Source organism: Phocoena phocoena, chromosome 18 (genome assembly GCF_963924675.1).
Source record: "Phocoena phocoena chromosome 18, mPhoPho1.1, whole genome shotgun sequence".
Classification (NCBI taxonomy): Eukaryota; Metazoa; Chordata; class Mammalia; order Artiodactyla; family Phocoenidae; genus Phocoena; species Phocoena phocoena.
The window spans coordinates 9,453,954-9,476,431 of record NC_089236.1 but is presented as its reverse complement, the minus strand read 5'-3'; the positions used below and the strand labels follow the sequence as shown (position 1 = coordinate 9,476,431).

Here is a 22,478-nt window from a genome sequence, read left to right as displayed (position 1 = left end):
ACTGGAAAACACACTCAAGAAGAATCTGAGTTCTGAGAAATCTAATCAGCCCATGATTTAAAAAGAAAAAAAATATATATATATAGCAACCCCAACTAGAACAGGTCAGAAGCCTCTGAGAAAGACATCTCCAAGGAAATTAGATAGACTGATATATTTTAACACATTTAGATAATTAGGGAAGTGTCTGAGTTTGAATTTAAGGATAAGTACACAGAAAACTGAGGAAACAAATAAGATGCTTATTAACTCCTGGGATAATGAAAAGTTTAGAATGAAAGGAAGAGTAATCAGAGCATGATATACATGTGAATAGCATTTACATGGTCATAAGAAAATAAACACTAAATATTGATTTATCAAAAAATTACAAAATTATGACAACTATATAAGAGGCAGAGGGTACAAATGTGCATGTAGGAGGATGAGGGGGGAATGCATAGTAAAAAAAACTTTATCTTTCATAGAACAACGTCAATAGATAATGGCTTAAACTGAAAAATGAAGAAGTAACAGCATATACATATTGCTGGAAGTAAACACCAAAAGAAACACTTTATAAAGTTGCCTCCAAAGACTGGTAAATGGAAAAGGACATGAGGGGTAATGTTTGACTCCTTAAACCATATGCTATAATTAAAAAAAAATCAAATAAAACAAAATAATAAAGGCATTTGCAAAGAGAATTTCATGAAATTAGATTGCAGTGGGTTGAAGAGTGAATGAAAATTGAGGATGTTCTCAGCAAACTGAATAATATAAGGAAGGGGATGTCAGGATGGTGAGTAGAGTTGCTTGATGGAAAGATAAGATTGAAGGAAAATTGGTAGTTTGCTTGATTATGGTTATTTAGGTTGCTAACTAATTGGTTAGTCAATTTGTTCATGACAGGGATGAGCTTAGAGAAAAGAACAGTGAAGAGTCTGCTGAGGTGAGAGGGAGTAAATGAGGGCCAAAGTCCCACGTGAAGTGGTGGATGTTGACATCAGACACATGATAAAGTGTTAGCTTTGAAAAAGAATAGGAGCATCTCTTTTATATGATGAAGGAAAGAATTGTGAAAAGAATTAGTGACTTAAGCTGTATTTTCTCACTGGCAGTCGTGGCTAAGTCATCTGTTGAGGGATTCAGATAGTTTTCATTCTCTGAGAATGGATGCTGACCAGAGACAAAAAATGAAATAAATGCTGGGTAGCAATTTGATGAGCCCAGCTGAGGGAGAATTTCAAAATGTATATATTAGTCAGCACGGGCTGCCATAACAAAATACCACAGACTGGGTGTCTTAAACAACAGAGGTTTATTTTCTCACAGTTCTGGAGGCTGGAAAGTCCAAGATCAAGGCGCCAACAGGGTTTGGTTCCTGGTAAGGACTTTCCTCCTGGCTTGCAGACAGCCACCTTCTTGCCCTGTCCTCCCGTGGCGGATTGAGAGAGAGGGAGGGAGCGCTCTGGTGTCCCTTCCTTTACAGACGTTAATCTTGTTGGATCAGGGCTCTACCCTATGACTTCATTTAACCTTTATTACTTCTTACTCCAAATACAATCCATTGGGATTTAGGGCTTCAGTGTATGAGTTTGAGGAGGACACAGTTCAATCCATGGCATGTGTAATTCAGCACTATTACACAAGAGCAGAAGAGAAGACAGATGGTTGAGTTGATCCAAATTTGGGGAATTAGTAGGATAGACTGGATGGAAGGTCAAGGTGGCAGACGAATTGAGGGACTGGTGAAAGTATGGCTAAAACTAAGTGCTCACGGCTTCCAAGAATAGTGGAAAGAGAAGCCAGGAAAGGGAAGGGGCAGGGATTGGTAGGCTTCATGGAAGGTCATCTCAGGTCTGGAGGCTGGAGAACAAATGGGAACTCTTTTACTGTGTACCTTCTCTGGGTACAGTCCTTTCTTCGGACATGATGGGTTGCTTCTGCACTTTCAACTTCACTGGCAATCAATGAGAATTATCAAACTGGAAGGAAGATTTAGGTTCATTAGTGGTAGCAATCATCACATTTTTCTTTCTTTTTAGACGACTAAATACCTTGAACAAGTGTGCCTCAATGAAACTTGATGTGAACTTCCAAAGGAAAAAGGTAGGTAAGCTTACTGCACCTTACTGAGACCATGGCTATACCAGTAGGAGAAGCTTGCATTCACAAATGAAAAACAACACGAACTGAAGCAAAATTCTGAAATGCCCGACCATCAGTGTTTGTTCTCCAAATATCCCATTATATCATAAACATCATAAGTAAGTCTGTTATATATCTGTTATATATCTGATGTCTGTTTGTTTCACTGTTTCATTTTGATTTAGTTTTTTCAGAGGGTTTGCATAAAAATGTAAAATGCCTTAATTGTTTATGATAATCTTTCAGAAGTTTAGTTGTAAATATCCACTCCATATTAGACCCAAATTCTCCACAGTGATTTGTAGATTAAGAGAATGCAGAAAAGAATCTATGGGGCCAAGTGTCTTCTGCCTCATTCTTTCCTGTGGCATTTTATTTTCCTGTGGCATATTTATTTTCATTGTCAGGCAGGTTTGTTTCATCATGGTTGAGGGGTGGGGGGAGAGTGTAACAGCAAGATTCAGAACCTGCCCCATCTCTCCGTTCTCGCCCCTTGCACTTTTCTCTGGTCACAGGGAATGTCCTTCAGTTTTACGAGCCACTATGCTCCCTCCCTCTTCTAGGACTTTGCACGTGCTCTTCCCTCTGTAGGAATAAGACAGGAGATTTTGGTTCTGAAACAAAGCTGTACTTTATTGAGCACTTACTGTTTTCCACGAGCTATGTTATGGCATTTAATCCATTGTGATAGGGATTCTCTGTTTTCCAGAGAAGGAAAATAAAACCTGAACAGGTTAAGTCCCTTGCCCATGATCTTTCAACCAGTGGAGGAGGGTTTCAATTTCAGGTGTGTCTAACTCCAAAACCGAGGCCCCTAACCACTGTGCTGAAAGACCTCTCTTTCTCACTGAATTGATCCTTTTAGGAAACTCAGAATTGAAATCGTTACCTACTTTTTCATTTCACATCTTCAGTATGTAACAAGTCAAGCCTTAGTATATTTTGAAGAAGCAGAGAAAACATCTTTGAGTCAAAAGAAAGTGTTCTTTATTCTGGTCTATACAGAGAAGTCATTACAGCCCGTGGATTTTAAGTCACTCCTGAGAAACCTAATCTTTAAAAATAACTTTAACCTGAATTTCTCCTCTAAAACAGCACCCAAAAAAAGCGCAAATGAATTCTGGTTGACCTCACCTTCAAAACAGTTTAGGGTTTGAGCTGGGAGCCAAAGATTTAAGCTAAGGAGGTAAAATGGTGAAAAACAATATCCAGAGAATATATTAAAACATGAGCAATTTGTCCAGGTCAAAGAAAAATTGTAAATGTGGGAATAAACATCCCAACAGCTATCTGGCTGAATAGACCCCTTGAGAAGCATACACACTGTTTGCTTATAACACATGGTTCTTATTAAACCAAGTGTAGCCACGCCTGTGTGGCTGGTCTGTACACTGCCGGTGCAGATCCTTAGCTGCTGTGTATCACAAAAGCAAATGCCAAAAACTAACAACAGGATTTGTTTTCAACCAAGTGGTGTGATTGGATTCTTCCCTTATTGCCGGCATTTCAAAACCCACATGTGAGATAGGCTTGAATAACATTTGTTAGACTCTGTTACCTTCACAAAAGCTCCTCTGTAAATTGGTCACTTCAGTATTCTGACATTCTTAATTTATTCCTTATGTTGGATATAGTGGCACACACCCGTACAGCCCCTGCTTAGCTGTAGGCCCCGCAGATGCATGCACTTGAAAAGAACATTGCTTTCCACATTGTAAACTGGGGACTCATGGCCTGAATTTTGAAATAAATAAATCCAGTGGGTGATCTCCACCCACTTGTGAATCTCAGTCATGACCAGCATCTGTGACTGTGGTCTAAGCAACTATGCAGGAGACCCTGGTGGTGGCACGTGTTCCCATGATCTGTCCCTTGCCCGAGTCTTGGGCTAGTCCTTTATTTTACTGCAAAAAAAGGCCAAAAATAAATACAGGCTAGGACTAGGCCAAATGATCAAAAATAGAAAATGAAACTCACGAACCAAGCACCACAGGGAGCTTCAACCAACTTTGGAATTAGTTTGTTTGGAAGAAGAAAAAAAAAAGACAGTAGCATTTCCTCTGGGTATGTCCTCATTTTAATCAATCCAAGTAATAGAAATACAATGTTCATCTCTAATCTGCAGAGGCCCAGACATGTTTAATGCTGCAGAATGTCATCCCCAAATGGCTTAGCCGTCCAGGGCCACAGTCATTCTTCTCCCTTCAGGACCATTGGGCCTCAGAAGGGCCGTGTGTGCTTGCTCAGTGCTCTGTGGTGTGGTTAACGAGCTCCCACGGTGCCCGCTCTGTGCCAGGCACTATTCCTCATCTCTAACCCCGTGTCACAGATGCAGAGGTTGAAGGGCAGGGAAGATGAGTAACTTGCCCAGAGCCACGAAGAAACAGCAGAGGCAGGATCTGAGCCCAGCTATTCTGGCCGCAAACTGCCCCTCCTGGCCTTTCAGAGATATTCAGAAATGTATTGGCGTGAGCTTCTGACCCTTGGCCTGAGACCTCGAAGGCTTTCCTCAGCAATACATACAATTATGTATTTTTATTGTTGTTTCAGAAGAAGGATATTTCTTGCTGTCTTGTACTCAAGTCCATGATTTATTTAATGTCTTCATGGAAATTTATCTCTGGATCTCTCATAGTGAATGAGTCATGAATCTCATTGCTCTGCTTTGAACTTGGTTCTCATTTAATTCTGTTTAATTCTGAAGAGTTTAGTGGTTGACCCAAGGCAGGAAAAAAAAAAAAAAAGAGAATCCACAAATACATAAAGATGGTGAAGCCTCATTCATACTTGGTTAGGCATGCACTTTTCCTGTACATCAAATGCCACTCGCTTGTAAAGCACCAGGAGAAATGAAATCGCACCTTACCACTTTGCAGAAGAGAGAAGCAGTCCTCTAAAGATCGAGATTACCTTCCCTGTGAGAGTCAGGTGGAGAAGAGTGTCTTCAGTCTTGGCCAGGCTCCTCACTGAAAGACTCACTAAAACCCGGCATTTCTGAGAGCCTGGGGACGTCAGCAGTTGTCCGCCTCGGGCCTCAGGCTCCTCCCCCTGCAGCGCTGCAAGTGGCAGGTCCCTGCTTCTGAACTGGAGGGCTCAGCCACTCAGCTCCAGTCAACTTTAGTGCAAGATAAACATCTAAATTTCTGTGTAACTATGCATTAGCCGCCTCTCACGGCTGTGGACTTGTATGGGCTCCTGTTTCCAGCGGAAAGAGATGGTCAAATTTTGTTTAAAAAATACAAAATCCTTTCTTTTGCAGTGTCTGGTTGGCATTTGTCTCTGAAGCATATATAATTTCAGCTAAGAATGTTCTCATTTTTTAGAAAAAGCCAAACACTGGCATTTCATCTAAATTAAAAACCCCAAGGCACTTGCAAAGCTGATCTTTCTCAGAAAAGTGTTTCTCTTCATTATTACCTACAGAATTCACACTTGCTTTATGACGACACTGAAATCCCCTAATTACGGTTAGCGTTTATGCGATAGTGCTTAGCTCTGAGTACAAAGCTGAAGTCAGAGACTGAACTCCCATAAGGATCTCTGTTAGATGAGGAAAGAGAGGGACGCGCGCGAACACAGGACTCTTACCTAAGATTTCCCAGGGGAGAAAGAGCAGCTTCAAAAGAAGTTTCTGGTTAAAGTTATAGTTTTAACAAAGCTCTCTGAAATCATAGCCAAAGGTGGAAAGCCACACAGAAACAATGACTAATTGCCACGTTGCAGCCAGCACCTCCCGGCCTGGATGCCCTGGGCATTTCAAAGGAGCTGCGGGTGTCCTCAGGGAGCCTGACCTCTGCCTCCCAATCCACCCCACCGCCCCCCCCTGCCTTTCACAGCCTCAAATCTCCCACCAAATAAGACACCTCCTGGCAGCTCCGAACAGCAGCGTCACATGAAAGAAGTTACATTTCATTCCATCATTCGCTTGGCTGGAGAGTATACAGTCTTGAACTGAAGACTGTTGCATGTGAATGTCCTAGAACCATAGGATCTTTGAGTTAGATCTTCGCTCATCTTTTCCAGTCTCCCATCCAGTACAGGATATACTTTTACAGCATCTATCACAATTCACTCAGGCTCTGTTTGTAAGCATCTAGACGTGATGAGTTCATTATATTGCAAGGCAGTTTGGTTTTTCCTAATTACCAGAAGTCTTCCATATAATAAGCTGAAAGCTGATTCTATGTAAATTTGCCCATCTGATTCCAGCTGTTTTCTCTGGAGAAGCACAGAATATGGATTTCCCCTTCCTCTAGATCCGGGGTCAGCAAACTAGCGCTCCTGCTTTTGTAAAGAAAGTTGTATTGGAACAAAGCCACACCCATTCTTTTGGCTGCAGAGGCAGAGTTGAGTAGCTGTGACAGACTGGATGGCCTGTAAATCTAAAATATTTACTATCTGACCCTTTACAGAAAGTTTTCTGACCTTTGCTCAATCTAGAACAAAGTCTCTTAAACTGTCTATGGTGACTGATTTTTCTTTTTTTAATTTCCAGTCTGCCACTGACCAAGATAACGTTTGTAAAATTCACTACAAAGGAATTATTAGAAATATGAAATGATAAAAGGTTATAGAAAATACAAGCCTAAATGTTTTATTAGACTCTACAGATACAAAATTGCATCCCAATAAATATAATTGGAACAAATATAACAGGAAATAGAAAAGAATTACAAAAATTATTCATATTTTTATTAAAAGTATACTTAGGCTATTAATATGAAGAATCATGATTGCACTTATAACTTTTTTTGTTGTTCAGCTGTCAGAACTGAACAAAAAGTTTACTTTGAAATTCCCCATGTTAAATGTCTGTACGCACATTTCAATCAAACACTGTAAGTATTCCTGACAGTGAGTTTTTTGCTTGTTATCTTTTTTTTTTTTTTTTTGCTTGTTATCTAATTTAGGTTGGATTGACAGCAACACTACTCACAGGGAAAAATGCATATCTAAAATGTTTCTTTGTTTTGTTTTATTTTGTTTTTTGGCTGTGTGGGTCTTCATTGCTGCACTCAGGCTTTCTCTAGTTGCAGAGAGCGGGGGCTACACTTCATTGCAGTGTGCTGGATTCTCATTGCAGTAGCTTCTCTTGTTGTGGCACATGGGCTCTAGGCATGCAGGCTTAGTAGTTGTGGTTCGCAGGCTCAGTAGTTGTGGCATGCAGGCTTAGTTGCTTCGCGGCATGTGGGATCTTCCTGGACCAGGGCTTGAACCTGTGTCCCCTGCATTGGCAGGCGGATTCTTAACCACTGCACCACCAGGGAAGTCCCTGTTTCTTTGTTTTAATACTAGTCATCATAAAGAAACCCATCTCACAGAGTATGTTGAGTGGAATCAAAGAAGAAGTCTTAAAGTAATTCTTTAAAGTTTTGGCTATTATTTTTTTACCTTTCATTCAAAATGAAGTAAGTGATGCTGTATTTTAAAAATTCATCTTCAATCTTTCATTACTAGCCAACTTCTGCAATTATCTTTCTGTAAAACAGTGGATCCTGTACATTATACACTTTGGGTTATGGTAGATAAAGTAATCTTGAAATGTCACACATTATAACCTACTGCGCCCAACACCCAAGCTGGTCTCAACCCTGTTCAATAAGACAAGTCCACTGATCATGAACTCGTATAGCACAGCCTTGCCAAATGGTGACAAATGGTTTTAATGCTTACTCTCAATGTCTGAACTTATCTCAGTGAAGACTGGTAAGTTTGAGGACTGTCAACCCCTTAACCACACTTCGAGTAGCACTGCTCTTGAGTTCCTTCTTTCTAAACCAAACCATTAGTTCTTTCAATCATCCTTCATAGAAGGTTGTGGTGTCTAGATCATTGGCCATTCCGATTACTCTTCTCTAGGAGTAAATCCCTTTCCACGTGCCCCTGAAAATGTGGCTCATTGTTCCTGATGTATGTGACCAGGCAGAATACAGGGGGTCTGCAACCTTCCAAGTATTGAGATTCATGCTTCTGGTCAGGTATCCTAAGGTGGGTGATCATAGTTTGGTAGCCACATTACATGGTTAACTCATATTAAGCTTAAATCTACTACAACTCTCAAGGCTATTAATAGGAACCAAAGCCTTTCCATCTTGCGCATCCTATAATAGATTTGTGAAGTTAGGGTCTTTATATTTTACTTCATGAAATTTCATCTTATTAATAGGCCATCCTTCAATTCTGTTAAGATCTTCATGCATCTCAATATCACTATGCTCTAACAACAATAGTTTTATCTTGCACTTTAACATTTATCGGACATTTTCATATATAATCTCATTTGATTCTGTTGACAAACCATGCTAAATGTGTATTGTTATCATTTCCATTTTACAGCTGAGAAAATTGAGTCTCAAAGTGGGTGCCTTGCTCAAGATCACTTGGTGAATAATCTGTGCCATCTTCACATCTAAAAAACATGAATTCTTCTGACTCATTCAAGTTATTCTTAAAATGGGCATAACCTGAAAGCACCCCCCAGAGATCTCTCCTTCAGTTACTTTCAGTCGTTTGATCACACTCTTTGATGGAGTTACTCAACCAGCTACTAACAAAATGCTCCGTAGCCTCCAGCAGTTTGCCGTCTTGGCCACAACAATATCATGAGAGCCTTTTGTCAGTTCCTAGCTGAAATCCAGACACTCCATGTCTATGGTATTTCCATGGTTTACTAAATCATTAAGATAAGAGAATAAAGTTTTGGTGTGTTTTTCTCATAAACACATCTGACTCCGAGAGGTTTCCATTTTGCATTTCTAAATAATCACAAACTATTTGTTTTTAGCCTTTAAAAAAAACAGATGAAATCTGATCATCTTAAACAATCAGTACACTTTCACAGTTATTGGGGAGTCTGCTATGTGCCGGACCATCTGCTACACCGTGAATGTGTAAAAAAACTAAAACTCTAGTGTTTTTCATACTGTGAATCATGGCCTGTTGGTGGATTATCAAATGAATTTGGTTGGTTGCCAACATTTTTTTTAAAAAAATGAAATAGACTAAACTAGAATATAAAGTATCAGAGGACAAATATAATTATTATAGTACGAATTTCTTTCTTTCTTTCTTTCCCTTTCTTTCTTTTTTTCTTTCTTTCTTTTTCTTTTTCTTTCTTTCTTTCTTTCACTTTAGCATAATTTATATGTGGGCCTTGAGTAGCGATGGAAAATGTACTTTTTTAAATTAGCAGATAACATTTATTGAACACTTAGTATGTTCCATATACTGTTCTAGGTACTGTATACGGATTACTTCCTTTTATGCTTCTTCCATTTTTATTGAGATATCATTGATGTATAGCACTCTATACGTTTAACGTGTACAGCATGATTTGACTTACATGCATCATGATTCCCACAGTAAGTTTAGTGAATATCCATCATTCCATATAGATACAATGTGAAAGAAATAGAAAAAGAAAGCTTTTTTCCTTGTGATGAGAACTGTTAGGATTTACTCTCTTAACAACTTTCACATGTAACGTACATCCGTGTTCATTATATTTATCACGTTGTACATTGCATCTCTAGTACCTATTTAGCTTATAACTGAAAAATGTATTTCTTACTGTATGTCACTATCAGTAGTTTCAAAGATCCTGCACTAGTGGGAAAAACAGACACAGAATCGTGTCAGTACCCTTTGGACGTACTATGATAATTGCATGCACAGGGTACTAAAGGAGATGGGTATTATTTTCTTTTTTCTCTGTTTTATTTTTGATTTTTATTGCTTTGGTTTTCGTTTGTTTGTTTTGGTTCAAACCATCTAAATACTGCAAAATTTCCCTGAACTGTTTGCCTTTTTTCCCAGGAGTTTACCACTTTCTCATATGCCTTGGTTGGGTTTTAAATATCCCTTTTTTGCCCACAGCTAGTATAATAAGCTCTTTAGAGCCTAGCAGACAGGGGCAGGCTTTCCATCCCCAGCCCACAGTGCCCGCTTGGCATCTTTTCTAAACCAACATAAAGAAGTCCTTATCCAACTAGTATGTGGTTTGCTAGCATCAGTAACCAAGTTTGGGCTCGCTTTAGAGAGCTCGTTGGAGCTAACACTAAATATTGTAGTTTCTATTTTTAAATATCTGTATTTTCTTTAAAAGCATATCCTTCTTTTGCCTTCTCAGAAACTATTTGCAAAAAGGCTTTTTCAGAATGCTTACTTAATATCAACTTCTCCTCACTAGCTTCCTGATATGTGACATGAAAATCCAATTAACTCAACCTTCAACCTATCACAGTACCTGGTATTTAAATGACTCTCAGAGTTCAGGGTTTATTGTATCCATTACAGGGAAAGAGGAAGTAGAAAAGGCTACAAAGAAAGTATATTTTTGACTCATCATCCTATAGTCTTGCCTTTTTTTTCCATCTGTACAATTTTTAAACTCTTTCGCCAAAGTTTTGTACAACGTTTTAAAAACTCAGAGCTAATTTCCTACTGTGTTCCCACAGCTATGGAATTGTTTGTGAGTACCATGCTTTTCTACCTTCTTTCACCTTATACGTGAAACTTCAAATGTGTCATTTAGTCCAACTCATGTAAGCCTAGATTTTCAGGAAATAAATAAGAATGGGAAGATCCCACATTTATTGACTAAGCATCTGTTTATTTTTCCTTGAAAACAATATATTGCAAAGTCCAGAGGAGATAAGGTGGATGCCAGATATGTAGAAAGATAGATAAGCCATCTGTCTTACACGGACAGGTAGCACAGAAGCCACTGAACAGACACTGAAAAATAACAAATGAACAAATACTCCTCAGTGAGGGACTACTAAATGCAGTACTTCATTTAACCCCCACAGCGAACCTATGAGGCAGGGCCTATTTTTACTCCCATTTTATAAATGATAAAAACTGACTTTGGAGAGAGTAAGCAACTTGTGTACAGTCACCTAAGTCTAACTGGTATTAACTACTAGCACTGGGAACCAGGTCTTAGAACCAGATGTCAAAGTAAAGTGAAATAAACTTAATCCAATTAACTATACACACACACACACATACACACACATATATAGATATATATAGAGAGAGCAGTTACTATATGCTTGATGAACTTACCTGTAACTGTTGAGAGTGGGTGCTTGTGACATGAGTTTAAGTTAGTATTATAATAAATGCTACAATAAAGATCTAAACCTAATGCTACAGGAGTACAGAGGGAGTGCAGTCACTGCCTTGGGGCTGTCAGGAAAGACTTCAAAGAGACACATGAGCTGAGTACCCAAGAATGGTCAGGGACCAGGGAAGGATGTGGGGACCATATGTACCCCTTAGGCTCTTAATCCTGTAACAGAGCTGGGTGTTGGGGCGTAGTTGCAGGTCAGAGAACAGAATGCAGGGAGATTGGGAGGAACAGCTGAAATAAGTAAAGCACACTGCAGTCAGGTCAAAAGAGCTTCGAATGCCATAATAACACTTAGGAGGGCTGAGGGAAACTGAAACCTTCTAAACTGGGAAATCCTGTGATCGTACTTGGATTACACTTGGAAAGCTGTTTAGATGGAGAAGATGCTGGCCTGGTTTTTACTGTGATAACCCAGCCAAGGACCTGAGCTAGGGAATGGGAGTGAAGATATGAGTGGGGGAGCAGATCTGAGAATCATTTCAGAGTTGGGTCTTGGTCATACGCATGGTGAGGAGAAGAAGGAGCAGATGATTCCGTTCATCTCAGAAGGAAATTATTTAGATGGCCTAAACAAAGCCACCTCTGGGAACCAGACTCTCCTCTCTCAGGGGCTACGAATTCAGGCAGAACCCAGACAAGTAAGAGAAATGTGTGAGGTGCAGCAGGTACGACAGGGCAGAGCAGTGGGGCCTCGGCACCCAGACAAGCGTGTCCTACGAAGGCACTCCAATTCAGGGTTAATTAAAACCAAGAAGGCCGGCCTGGCCGTGCAGGCTGGGTTGGACTCTCCTCCACCAGGGGTCTCTCGAATAGCTCCCAAGTTTCTACCTCCAGGAATTCGGAGATAATTTTGCCGTTAACTTACACAGGGAACATATGCTAAGAATCAAGTCTGGGAGACTAAGGAGTGTTGGCTCCGAGGTTCAGAAGAGGGAAGCTGGAAATATGGTCCTAGGGCTCCATGAAGAGGTTTCAGGGAAGAAGTAAATGCATTTTATGCCAGGATTAAGTTTCTATGTGAAAAGGGGAACTGCAGGTGTTTTATATTTAGGCTGTCTCGACGATGGTAATTACGTCCTCTTTGTAATCAGGCAAGGAAGCTTCTCAGAAAGGAAGAAAGGAAAACTGAAAGGAAGAGAGCTTTGCGGGTTGGGAAGGAATCTTCCAGCTACTGGGAAGGAAGAAGGTGTAGGGACCATAAAGACGGTGGAGGGACCCAGCAAAGGTGCCCAGGAAACCCAGAGAGCATGTGCGACAGGGAAGGAAGGAGAAAAAGGAGGTGGGGGTACCGTGCCTGTGCTCACCTAGATTCCCCTCTCCATCCCAGCCACCTGTAAATGCGCGTCATCCTTGATGTTTCCCAGGGTGACGACTCTGATGAGGAAGATCTCTGCATCAGCAACAAATGGACTTTCCAAAGGACCAGCCGCCGGTGGTCTCGCGTGGACGACCTCCACGCAGTGTTTCCCGGCGGAGACAGAAACGGGTCGTCAGGAGACATTACGATGAGAAACACGACCAGCAGTGAGAGCGTCCTCACCGACCTGAGCGAGCCCGAGGTCTGCTCCATTCACAGCGAAAGCAGCGGCGGGAGCGACGGCCGCAGCCAGCCGGGCAGCTACGGCGCCGGCCGGGAGGCCTTGGACGGCCCCGGGCAGTACTGCGCCCACGGCCCAGCCATGCTGGACGCCACGCTGGGCGGCAGCAGCCTCCCGCCGTCCCCCAGAGACGGTCTCCAGCACCCTTTGCACCCAAAGAATGAGAAGCCCTCCCGGGCCAGAGCCAAATCCTTTCTGAAACGCATGGAAACGCTGCGAGGGAAAGGAGCGCAGGGAAGGCAGAAGGGGTCGGGGCGGACCGGGGGCTTGGTGATCAGCGGCCCGGTGCTGCAGCAGGAGCCCGAGTCCTTCAAGGCCATGCAGTGCATCCAGATTCCAAATGGAGATCTCCAGAACTCACCCCCCGCTGCCTGCAAAACAGGGCTTCCGGGCCCCAGCAAATGGAGCGGTGAGAGCAGCCCGTCGGAAAACAGCAGCAGCGGGGTAAGCACGCCCGGCCTGAAGGAGCGAAGATGCCAGGAGGCCCACAAGCGCGGGGGCATGTACTTAGAAGACCTGGACGTGCTGGCGGGGACAGCACTGCGGGGTGCAGGGGACCAAAACCACGCACGCGAGTTTCATTCCCAAGAGAACTTGGTGGTGCACATTCCCAAGGACCACAAACCAGGCACGTTCCCCAAGGCGCTCTCTATCGAAAGCCTCTCACCAACAGACAATAGCAGCGGGGTTAACTGGAGGACTGGAAACGTCTCCCCGGGCAGACGGCCGGGCCCGGGGGCCGGGGAGCCCAGGCTCATGGCGTCCTGCCACAGAGCGAGTCGAGTTAGCATCTATGACAACGTCCCCGGCTCCCACCTGTATGCCAGCACCGGGGATCTTTTGGACTTGGAGAAGGACGATCTCTTCCCTCACTTGGACGACATTCTGCATCATGTCAACGGGCTCCAAGAGGTAGTGGATGACTGGTCCAAAAACCTGTTACCTGAACTGCAGACACATAATGCACTGTCCGGAGAAGCTGGCTTCTGCCCCTTCCCCCCTCCTAGTCAGATCACCTTAGATTTTGAAGGCAATTCTGTCTCCGAAGGTCGGACAACACCCAGTGATGTGGAAAGAGATGGAGCGTCTCTTAATGAATCAGAGGCCACTGGGGTCAGAGAAAGGAGGGACTCTGGAGTAGGGGCCTCTCTGACCAGGCCAAACAGGTTGGTGGCATGACTTTGTGAAATGATGTTTAATCCATTTCATAATAATTATGGTCTATGTATTTAACAAGCATTTATAGAGTACCTTCTAAATATTTAACACTGTCCTAAGTGATGTATGTGGTTGGGGATTATTTGAACAGTAGTGTCTTTCGTGCAGATACTGTGGGGATTGAATCCATGTTAACTCACATTCATTTCTCCTACTGTTTACCCTTTAATTCAATCTTGGTTTTATGCAAAAAAAATTTTTGAGCTTCTTATGTGCAAAGCACTGATGAGAAGGTCCATTGCCTGTGCACAGGCCCTTCCCATGACCTTGCAAAGCATCTCTACCCCAAATTTTAAACTTCTAAAAAAGTCCATGAGAAATTTCTGAGATCTAAGGTGTATACACACTTCATAAGTTTATTTTGGCTTGAAAATGCCGATTACTAAGTACATAAAAGCTGTTGTACAACGACCATTTCAGAAGCTCCTTAAACAATGGCCCTGGCAGGGCCTAAGCAGTAGGAACAGCCTACTGTATGTGCTGCTGGGTTTCTCACTGAGGCAGTGACAGCTCTCGAGGCTCATTGACTGACGTGTCATCACTTCAGGAGTGCTTCATCAGTGCTGCTCACCAGTCAGAGTGCGGACACAAGACAGCAGTGTGACAGTACTCTATAGCTCCCAGACGTTTGCAATCTCTGGCTCTCTGTCACTGTCTGTCTGTCTGAATGTCTCTCTCTCTCTCTTATGCACACACACAGTCTCAGCTGCTTTCAACACTTTGGGAATGAGTTTAGGAATAAACACGTAAAATTTATTACATCACTTATTTAAGCCTCCTAATGAAACAGATAATGACTTTTTCCAGATTTATCAGACTTGGGAAAACTAGTTTCTTCTGTTTATTCTGTACATTTTGTGTCTTCTGTCCCACTTGCTTGGTGGTTTTCTTGGCTCGGAAACTATTTTGATTAGCTACTTAACAGTTAATAACATCCTGTATTTTCCGATATCACGTGCCCTTTGTGACTGGCTTCTCTGACGGTCTTTCCGGTAAAGGCGACTCCGGTGGAACAGCTTCCAGCTCTCACACCAGCCGCAGCCGTCCACGGCGTCGCCCCACATCAGCGGTCAGACAGCCGGCCAGCTGAACCTGCTCCAGCGCTTCTCCCTGCTTCGCCTCACGGCCATCATGGAAAAGCACTCCATGTCCAACAAACACGGCTGGACGTGGTACGTAGCCCATTCACCTAGGAGGGGACTGTTTGTTCCAGGGCTCAGGGTGCGATCGCGAACACTTCAGTATTTACTTTCTGATTTCTGAAGAATCCGTTCATTGCCTTCACTGCCAGTCTCCTGAAAATAATGCCCAGAGTTCTGCCTAACTGCCCGCCTCTGGGCTGCCAAAGCTTCGATCCAAAGCTTCGATGTGATGTAGCCTGCAGGAAGCATTGCTTTATTTGTAGCTCTCTGTCAGTTTCCAGGGAAGGCAGTCAGGCTCCAAGAAGGAAAAAGGACAAGTAAAGAGTAATTAGTTGTGAACAGAGACATTAAAAATAAACTTGCCATCAAGTAATTTTGGCAGTTTGCAAAGAAACATCTGTTTCTTGCACCTTCTGGCCCAATGCAGAGCTCAACACTTACAGCACTGCTTCATTCAAAGAGCACTGAACTCTTCAAATGCAGTTCTGCTTTTATTTCACTGGCAAATGAAAACAAGAATATGCAGGAAACCTTTGGAATAAGGGGTTGACAAAAGCATATGTTGGAACTTGAATGTGGACCTATTTTAGATGATTTGGTGGATTTGGAAAAAAATAAAATGTGTTGTTAATTGTCATATAGAAGAATCGGCAATGCTTTTATAAAAATATTTTAGAAAGTTATAAATTGCGTGGTCAAATCAATATATGCTTGTGTGTTAAAATTTCCTTTAAAAGGTACAACTGGTTTTAGAAAAGTAAGGATATAGTCTAGGAATATGATTTATCTTCTCTCCCCTTCTTTCTCCCCCAACCCCAACCAGATTCTTCTTCTTGATGTATTTTTTAATTTGTTTTGTTATGTCTTGTTGGGGACGTTTAAGTGTTTATCACTTGAGAAGTGTGTCTATCACAATTAAACTGGAAAGTCGAGCACTTGATTTGAAAGCAGGGCCATAAATCCATTCTGCTAACGTGAGTCATGCTGTTTAATAGTTAGAGGTCTAACAGAGGCACGGGGCACACACAGTCCTTCCATGTAATGTGAGTAATTAAGAGAGAAACGTTGAATCCCCCCGTGCTTGTCCAATATTCCAACAAAAGCTTGGCTTCCCTCTTGCTCTCACAGCCTGTCCCTACAGTGTGCTCCACGAGGCGTGCATGACCTGCTTTCTGTGAATTCTAGGGCAGTTCCAAAGTTCATGAAGAGGATGAAAGTTCCTGATTACAGAGACAAGACAGTCTTTGGCATTCCTCTCATCGTTCACGTCCAGAGAACGGGACAGCCCCTGCCACAGAGTATCCAGCAAGCCCTGAGGTATCTACGCAGCAACTGCCTCGATCAGGTAGGGTCGTAAATCCTAAGCACAGCCTGGGATGTATGGAGTGCCAGGCAGAGCCAGATCTGTCCAGGATCAGACAAGACATGCCTCTCCAAAATAAAAGGCATTGTGATCTTTATAGATCAGTATTTAATCTGACCAGGTGACATCCTTGTCAAGCTGTGTGAGGATGTTTCCTCACTGGCAACTTGAAGGACACCCTGGAGTGACTGCAGAAAGCTAATGTGAATCATTTGTACCCGTGATGGCTAATTTGTGTTCCCCCGAAACTGAGAGTAAAGCTGTCTACTGCATTTCCTTTTAATTATGGTCTCAGTGCCACCATTAATTTCATAGCATTCTGTTATCCCTCTTTGTCTTTTTTTTTTAAACCAGAATTAGGTCTTTATATCTCCCTTTATAAATTTTTTTTGAAGCAGCACCATGACAAATTTATTTATATCTTTCAAAAAATTTATTTATATCTTTTTAAAATGTGCAAGTAAAATATGAAAATAGGGACTTCCCTGGTGGTACAGTGGTTAAGACTTCGCCTTCCAATGCAGGGAGTGTGGGTTCAATCCCTGGTCGGGAAGCTAAGATCCCACATGCCTCAGGGCCAAAAGACCGAAACATAAAACAGAAGCAGTATTGTAACAAATTCAATAAAGACTTTAAACAGGGTCCACATCAAAAAATCTTCTAAAAATATGAAAATAATATCAGCTAAATTAAATATTCCCTCATCTTGTGGAGTTGATTAAAAAGCTCAAGCTAAACAAAAGTCTTGGAGATCATTTTTGTCTCCAGGACTGTGGGGGGGGGGGGGCATCACAATGGTGGACTCTGATTGGCCCAGAATGCAACCCATCCTATAATTAACCAGGCCAAGCCTTTGCTCCTCGGAATTAACACTCATTAGTTTCTCTGTTAGGCATTCGGTCCAAAATGAAATTCTGCTTGATAAATTACAGCCTTGAGTACTGGGGGTATTTTCAGGCAACTATTCTATAATGGCTTTTGTTCATCATACTCTGTAATGCCCTGTGAATAATCTGTGCCAACCTAAGATTATTTGCACTTCTCATTGATTTTCCCTTGGCCTTGGGCTCAGTGGACAGGAATGAGCTGAGCTACACGAATTCATGAACTGATGCTTGTCTCTACCCCAGTGCTGAGATCACGCTAAGAATCATGATGAATCCGATACCAGTTTTCAGTAAGAATGAGGGTAACGTCTTCATTCGATGCCGTTGCTGATTGAACTAGATGCATTATTCCATTCTCCCTTCCCACTCCTAATCTAGATAATACACATACCTACATTTTTTCATATTTAGATGTTATAGTGAGGGTAACAGTGGTTGCTGTTACTGTTGTGGTGGTGATGGCTGCTTTGTTCGAGAAATGGCCTGGATGGCTTGCCTGTTGTTTCCCAGAAAGAAGGGCGATGGGACAACTTGTCTAAAGCTAATGGTGCTCATCTTTGGCAGATGCCCCAATATTAAGTGACTTGTGAATAACATCCCAATAGAGCAATCCATTGAATCTGGTTTGTTAAGTGTTAGATTTGGTTTTTTTTTTTTTTCATTTTAGAGTTTTTATCAAAAGCACACCTTAATCCAAGGTAGAGGGTCTGTGGGTATCTTACTGAGGAAACTTTTTGGGGAGGTGGGCTCAAGTGAACACTTGGAAATGCCCACTCTGATCACTGTCTTTTGCAGCCCTGAGAGTACTGCAGCCACGCCCTTTGGCACAGGACTTCGTGGCTTCAGTTGTACTTTTACTGGTTGATTAGTGCAGACCCAAGATTGTATTTTGTGGAGGGTAGCCGGTTATTCGGACACATGTTTTTCCAAGCTTCTCAGTTTTCCTAAGGGTGTGTAAGACTCATCTCCCCTCTTGGCCGGTTCCCTTAGAGTGTTCGGCTCTGCCTTTTACCAAGCATAGAAAATATTCTGTTCCAAACATTCTAATGGATAGCCAGCTAGCTGATGCTCATCAGCAAAAGCTCTATTCAGAGAAAACAGTGTTTGTTCAGGAATGCTTCAAGTAAATGCAGGCCATCTGTGCCATTCATTCAATAATAGTAACCTTTCTTGCGTGCCCAGCATGTTTCAGGGATCATATTAAGTATCCTGCAAGCATTGCCTCATTTAATCCCATATCCACCCTGGGCAGGGTTAGCCCCTAGGAGGCAATGGTGGAGCCAACACTTGCTTGAAGATCTATCTGCAGAGTCCAAGTTTTTAACAAGTGCACTTTGCTACCACCTGTTAGAATTGCTTGTCCCAGTGGACTTTGGGGTGATGCCATCTCTAGTATTGAGGGACACTCTGAGAAGTGGCCCGAAACAACTCATTGATGAATTCACTCTCAGGATTGTGTTGGTGATGTTGATCATTATATCATGTGGTGTCTTTTCTGTAAGAATGAAAGAATTTTTTTCTCTGGCCCCAGCACCTGAAAAGATTGTTGTTTTTAGATAACTGGTCTGTATTTATATTAGGTACACCAGACTCATTCAGCTGGATATGTTTTCCTCTCTACACTGGCTGCTAGAATTATTGAAGCCAAATGCATGTTCTGCCTGTAGTAAATATATATAATTTGGGGGCATGAATTTGGTGTGTGAACCTCATTCCTACTTCCTGCTAACCTTTTCTATCTTTATTTTCCTTTTGCTCTAGTCCTCTCATCTATTATCTTTAATTGCATCTTACTGTACTTTATAGATCACTATAAGTCACCTTGAATTCTTTCTCGAACAAGATTGGGTATAAATGCATTGTAATACCACCACTCTACTCACCGCATAGTCTTTATGTAGAATGGAAACCAATCCCGCCCCCTGCAGATTCTGAATAATGAGTATCACCGGCATCACTACTGTTACTGGGCCCAGTGTCCTGTTTGAAGCAAAGTCATATGAACAGAGGGAAGGACAGTGGCACCAAAACCCCCTCAATCTCTACTCACTGGCTTATTCCCAGCCTCCATTTCAGGCCTATAACTATTTTTTTTTTTTAAATCTGGAAGAACGCCACACTGAAAAACAGTATGCTGGCAAAGCTTTATAAGAAAAAAGACTAATTTCATAGGCATAAATACTGATTCTAAATGTAACCGCAGTGAACAAGGCAACCCTTCTCTTGTATCCGTCAAAAGAAAAAATCCTCAAGATGTCAAAGGGACTTTCGTGGAATCCAGTTCCTCCCCTTATGGGGTACACAACGCCAGCAGGGCCCCCACCTTGTATGTCCCTCCCCTTCATCAGCACACAGTGTGGGCAGCACACAGAGCCCCCCTCTGGTCCCTGTGAAGAAGGAAGGTGGTCATAGGAAGGGACAAGGGGAAACTAGAGAAATATAATAAGAATCGAAGAAAACCAGGCTCAGGAGGAAGACTGTTCTAGAGATTTAAGAGCAAACTCGAGCAAATAAAAGCCAATGAATCAGAAAAGAAAGAGGGACAAGGGTCACAAGGAAGGAGCGGACACACACGAGATGAGGGTCCTTCCTTCGCCAACGGCACCTCCTCTGAAGGGAAGACTCAGGTCTACACAGGCTCTTGACATCTCAGCCCCCCGGCCGTGCAAGACCAGAGGGTCTCAGAATACTCTTCCTCTAAACCCCCCTTAACTGGCTTCTCTGCTGCCTGCCTGCCTCTACATGGTCCCCTCGAACTACCATGCAAGACTGTCCCAAGGCTCAGCCCCTCATCCAGGGGAGGGAGGCTTCCTGCAGTAAGCTCAGCTTCTCTCCCTCATGCTACACATTTTTCTCAAACATTCATCGCAAACAGCTGAAGACAGCCCTACAGGGTCCTGAAACAAGACCACCGTTCCAGCTCCTGCACCCCCAAGTGCAGAACAGCTTCCACATGAGGAAACACAGTGTATCCATTTTTGCCCTGGCAGCTGGCTGGAGATGAAATAGGGAGTTTAGCCTTCGGTTCTGAACCATTTGTATTCAGACACAGCAGTTTGTGAGACGAGCGGGCTTTGTTGGCTGAGCTTTATTGCTGCCCTCCATCAACTGCACAGAAGGATAGGTTATACACAGCCCCTGATGAATATGAAGTCACAGCAGAGAGTGGCTAAACCCGCAGTGCTCCAGATAAGAACCCACCACCTACTGCTCTTAGGAACCTCTCTCTCTCTCTCAATAAAAGCAACTTTTCTTCATTAGCGGAGCACATCCCTAAAGAAGAGGAAATGCAAGTCCTGACAAACACCATTAAGTGCTGCAAGGATTAGCATAAACAGGATGCCAGGTAGGAGATTTAATATTATTTAGATGACATTTGAGTTCTAATGCAGCACTCATGCCCAGGCTCTCCTTCTAATGGAGCAGTAAGTTTTAAAAGCCCAATTATGCTGGGAAGACACTTCATACTCAGTACAAGTGTCCTCGACCTGCCACCTGTTCATCACCCTCCCTGCTGCCTACCCCGGGTAAGATGAGTGATGTTCCAGCACCTATCTGTTTAAATTATACTTTGAGTCCTTGCTTTCTCATAGCTGAGTTTTTGGGTGGAAGACTAAAGAGAGAGGAAAGTAAAACTAGATCAGAGCAACACTCATTGTTCATCCTTTTATCTTTAAAATGAGAGATTATGTGCAAGAGAAAAGCTTAAAAACTGGATTTCGCACTGCTGACCTCTATTCTTACCTTTTAAGAGAGTCTTAGAGCCGTGCTTTCGAGGTACATGAGAGCAGGCCCTGCTGTGTAATTTGTGGAGCCTTGTGCAAAATGAAAGTGCATATAAATTATGAAGAATTTCAAAACGGTGACCGCAGAACGTTAAACCAAGTGTGGGTCCCCGTGTGTCTACCCAGGTCACCTGCCCACCAGTGACAGACACGGAAGCAAATGAAAGACATTTCACACATCTTGGGTCCTCCTCGTAATGAAGCTGAAGGGTCCGGAGTTGCCTCCCATTGGCTATGATGACAAGGGTGCCCTTAGAAGAAACCCATTTTAAAGTGGTTTCTTTGGTCCTCCACTTTTTACTTAGAAAAAAAAAAAATTAGCCAAAAATGCATATTTTATCACTGCTCTGAAAGCTTTTTGCAGAAGAAGAAATGGTGGTTGCCAACTCCATGGACCAACACCCCTGGTTGCTCTATGATGATGGGTAGGAGAAGCTCTTCTCTCTGGTTCCAGGACCTCTACATCACTAGAGGAAGCTTCTATTTACCACGCCCAGGGAGATTTTCACTCCAGGGACCAGAAGCCCTGCCCCCAAATGGCTTAAACTATAGAAAATTCCCACGGTCACATGACAAGAAAGCAGGAAGCAGGACAGTTCCAGGATTAGTTCTTACATTAGCTCAGTGACATCTTTGAAGACAGGCGCCCTTACCATCTTTCCCTTCCGCCATCCTCCACTCCAACATCTGGAGTCTGATTTCAGACCACCTTTACTTTATTAGGCTTAGGAAAAAAACTTTCCTTTGGTGCTTCCAACAAAAATCCCCAGAACCCACAGATATTTCCCACGTCCCTTGGATGATAAGGGTGGGACGGGAAGGTTATTGTCAGAAATTGAGGCAGAACAAATAAATACCTGACAACCCTCTGGACATCCTGTGAGATCTAAGTCAGAACAAGCAGCTTGGAGCCCGCAGCTGGAGAGCTCCAGACATGTCTAAAATAATTAAAATCACAATATTTGCTGAAACTAGAAAGAAACTTGGAAACAAAACAATACAAAGAAAACATCACTGGGATGTGTGTGTACCTGCACGTCACTGTGCACCCAAAATCAAAGCCAGCGAGACACAGAGGACAAAAGAGGAATCTCGTTCTGCGATGTCCTCACAAACGCTTGTCTGCTTTATTCTTTTTATAGAATCCGATCAATATTTCTCTACCGTTAAAACATAATAACAGGAATTCTCAAATGGAATAATACCAACGCACAGGAGG

The 22,478-nt window shown here is 42.6% G+C and overlaps 1 protein-coding gene across 2 annotated transcripts in view; it reads left to right on the top strand.

The window, feature by feature from the left end:
* Positions 1-22,478, top strand: part of STARD13 (StAR related lipid transfer domain containing 13) — a 222,589-nt gene that overhangs the window by 185,135 nt on the left and 14,976 nt on the right. For both annotated transcript variants that reach the window (XM_065896194.1, XM_065896195.1), the window contains exons 4-7: positions 2,028-2,091; positions 12,631-14,030; positions 15,081-15,254; positions 16,410-16,569. In XM_065896194.1, coding sequence (XP_065752266.1) covers positions 2,028-2,091; positions 12,631-14,030; positions 15,081-15,254; positions 16,410-16,569 — 1,798 coding nt within the window. The remainder of the gene's footprint in view (positions 1-2,027; positions 2,092-12,630; positions 14,031-15,080; positions 15,255-16,409; positions 16,570-22,478) is intronic.